This window comes from Penaeus monodon, chromosome 40, assembly GCF_015228065.2.
Source record: "Penaeus monodon isolate SGIC_2016 chromosome 40, NSTDA_Pmon_1, whole genome shotgun sequence".
Taxonomy (NCBI): Eukaryota; Metazoa; Arthropoda; class Malacostraca; order Decapoda; family Penaeidae; genus Penaeus; species Penaeus monodon.
Window position 1 is genome coordinate 26,920,934 of NC_051425.1, and position 2,500 is coordinate 26,923,433.

The 2,500-nt window shown below is 46.4% G+C and overlaps 1 protein-coding gene across 1 annotated transcript in view; it reads right to left on the bottom strand.

Moving 5' to 3' along the window:
• The window catches only part of LOC119598069 (sodium-dependent dopamine transporter-like), a 30,919-nt gene that overhangs the window by 17,215 nt on the left and 11,204 nt on the right, over positions 1 to 2,500 (bottom strand). The window contains exon 9 of the mRNA XM_037947702.1: positions 1,517 to 1,642. Within this exon, the coding sequence (XP_037803630.1) occupies positions 1,517 to 1,642 (126 nt within the window). The remainder of the gene's footprint in view (positions 1 to 1,516; positions 1,643 to 2,500) is intronic.

Below are 2,500 nucleotides of genomic sequence, written 5' to 3' on the forward strand. Positions count from 1 at the left end.
CATTAATTTTAGTCCCGTCCCCCTTTGGGAGGGGATACTCATCTGTAGTTACTTTTTGTTTCATTATTTCTCTTATGATGCGTCATGTACGAACATAAAATGCATATGTGAAAGTAGGTTAATGATTTCCGGGTATTGATTATGTTGTTGTGGACATTGGTGGCGGTTTGCGGTTTGTGGTTTCGTCAAGGTCACTGATTACGTCACGGTCACTGACCTACTTTCACATTCATGTACGTACATGAATGTGCAGCGTTCTGTCCATATTACAACTACTAAGAACAATTGAAATTCATGTAGTTGTTCTGAGTGATCCCTTGCGAAGAAATGACATCAGTTTTCACTTAATCTCAGGAGACACCTGACAGCAGCCCCCTGTAACCCATAGCCTTAGCCAGGTAATGGATAAAGGGCAAAAGAGCGGAGAGGCATTTCTACATAGATATATTCAAGACCTGATGATATGAAGTCAGTCTCAGTGTGAAAGATATAATGAATGACGAAATTGGAACGAAATGTCATAAAAAAAAAAAATCTTACCGTAAAACCAGGACACAGCTACGGCTTCAAAGAGGGCTGAGCATAGAAGCGATATTCCAGCGGCGTAAGTGTCCAGCCAATGGAATACATACATCCCGCCCTGCAGAGAGAGAGGCCTGTGTCAGTTAAGGACGAGGTGTTGGTAGCTATGTACCTATCTCTCGGTCTCTCTCTATCTTTGTTTTTGTCTGTCTGTTTATCTGTTCATTCTTTCTCTCCCGTTCTCGTTTTTTCTCTCTCTCTCGTTCTCTCTCTCTCTCTCTCTCTCTCTCTCTCTCTCTCTCTCTCTCTCTCTCTCCTACTCTGCTCTCTCTCTCTCTCTCTCTCTCTCTCTCTCTCTCTCTCTCTCTCATCTCCTCTCTCTCTCTCTCTCTCTCTCTCTCTCTCTCTCTTCTTTCCTCCTTCCCTCTTGCCCTTCTTCCCTCCTTCCTCCCTCCCTCCCTCCCTCCTACCTTCCTTCCTTCCTTCCCTCCTTCCCTCCCTCTCCCATTTGTCTGACTGTCTAGCTCTCTTCTCTTTCTCCTCTCTCTCTCTCTCTCTCTCTCTCTCTCTCTCTCTCTCTCTCTCTTCTCTCTCTCTCTCTCTCTCCTTCCCCTCTCTCTCTTTCCCTCTCTCTCTTTCCTCTCTCTCTCTCTCTTTCCTCTCTCTCTCTCTCTCTCTCTCCTTCCCTCTTTCCCTCCTTCCCTCCCTCCCTCCCTCCCTCCTACCTTCCTTCCTTCCCTCCTTCCCTCCCTCTCCCATTTGTCTGACTGTCTAGCTCTCTTCTCTTTCTCCTCTCTCTCTCTCTCTCTCTCTCTCTCTGTCTCTCTCTCTCTCTCTCTCTCTCTCTCTCTCTCTCTCCATCTCTCCTTCCCTCTCTCCTCCTTCCCTCTCTCCTCCTTCCCTTTCTCCTCCCTCCCTTTCCTCTCTCCCCCTTACCTTCCCTATCCCACGGCCCCTTCCTCCCCTCCCTCCCTCCCTACCTGCAGAAGTTGGCAATGGATACCAGGAAAGACGACATGACGACCAGGGCGGTGAAGAACTCTCTCCTAATGGTCTTCCACCCGAATGTGAGGCGCAACTCATCCATCATACCGGTGATCACGCACTCCAGCCCGCCCATCTGAAGAGGACAACGGCAGCTTGAGAGTGTTCGTCGAGAAGCTAAGGGGTATTAATGGAGCTGGAAAAGTATTCGTAGAACGGATGGAAGAGTGTTCGTAGGGCGGATGGAAGAGTGTTCGTAGAACGGATGGAAGAGTGTTCGTAGGGCGGATGGAAGAGTGTTCGTAGAGTGGATGGAAGAGTGTTCGTAAGGCGGATGGAAGAGTGTTCGTAGAGCGGATGGAAGAGTGTTCGTAGGGCGGATGGAAGAGTGTTCGTAGGGCGGATGGAAGGTATTCGTAGAGCAGCTGGAAAGTATTTGTAGAGCAGATGGAAGGTATTTGTAGAGCAGCTGGAAAGTATTCGTAGAGCAGCTAGAGACTATTAATGGAGCTGTAAGAGTATTCATAGAGCAGCTAGAGAGTGTTTGTAGAGTGGCTGGAAAGTATTCGTAGAGAAACTGGAAAGTATTCATAGAGCAGATGAAAGGATTCGTAGAGCAGCTGGAGAGTATTCATAGAGCTAACTAGAAAGTATTCATAGAGCAGCTAGATTATTCACAGAGCTAAATAGAGAGTATTCGTTGAGAAGCTAGAAATTTTAACAGCTGCTGGAAAGTATTCATAGAGCAGCTAGAGTATTCATAGTGCTAACTAGAGAGTATTCATAGAGCAGCCTGAGAGTATTTACAGAGCTAGCTAGAGAGTATTCATAAAGTAGATAATGAAGACCCGTTAAGACCTGCGCCGTTATTTTGTAAAATCTAATCTCTACTTAATCTATTGTCTACACTTGAGAATCTACTGTTGAGGTCTGCTTTTAAACTCTCAATCATCCCCCCCCAAAAAAAATCCCACAGTAACACCTACTCATTTAC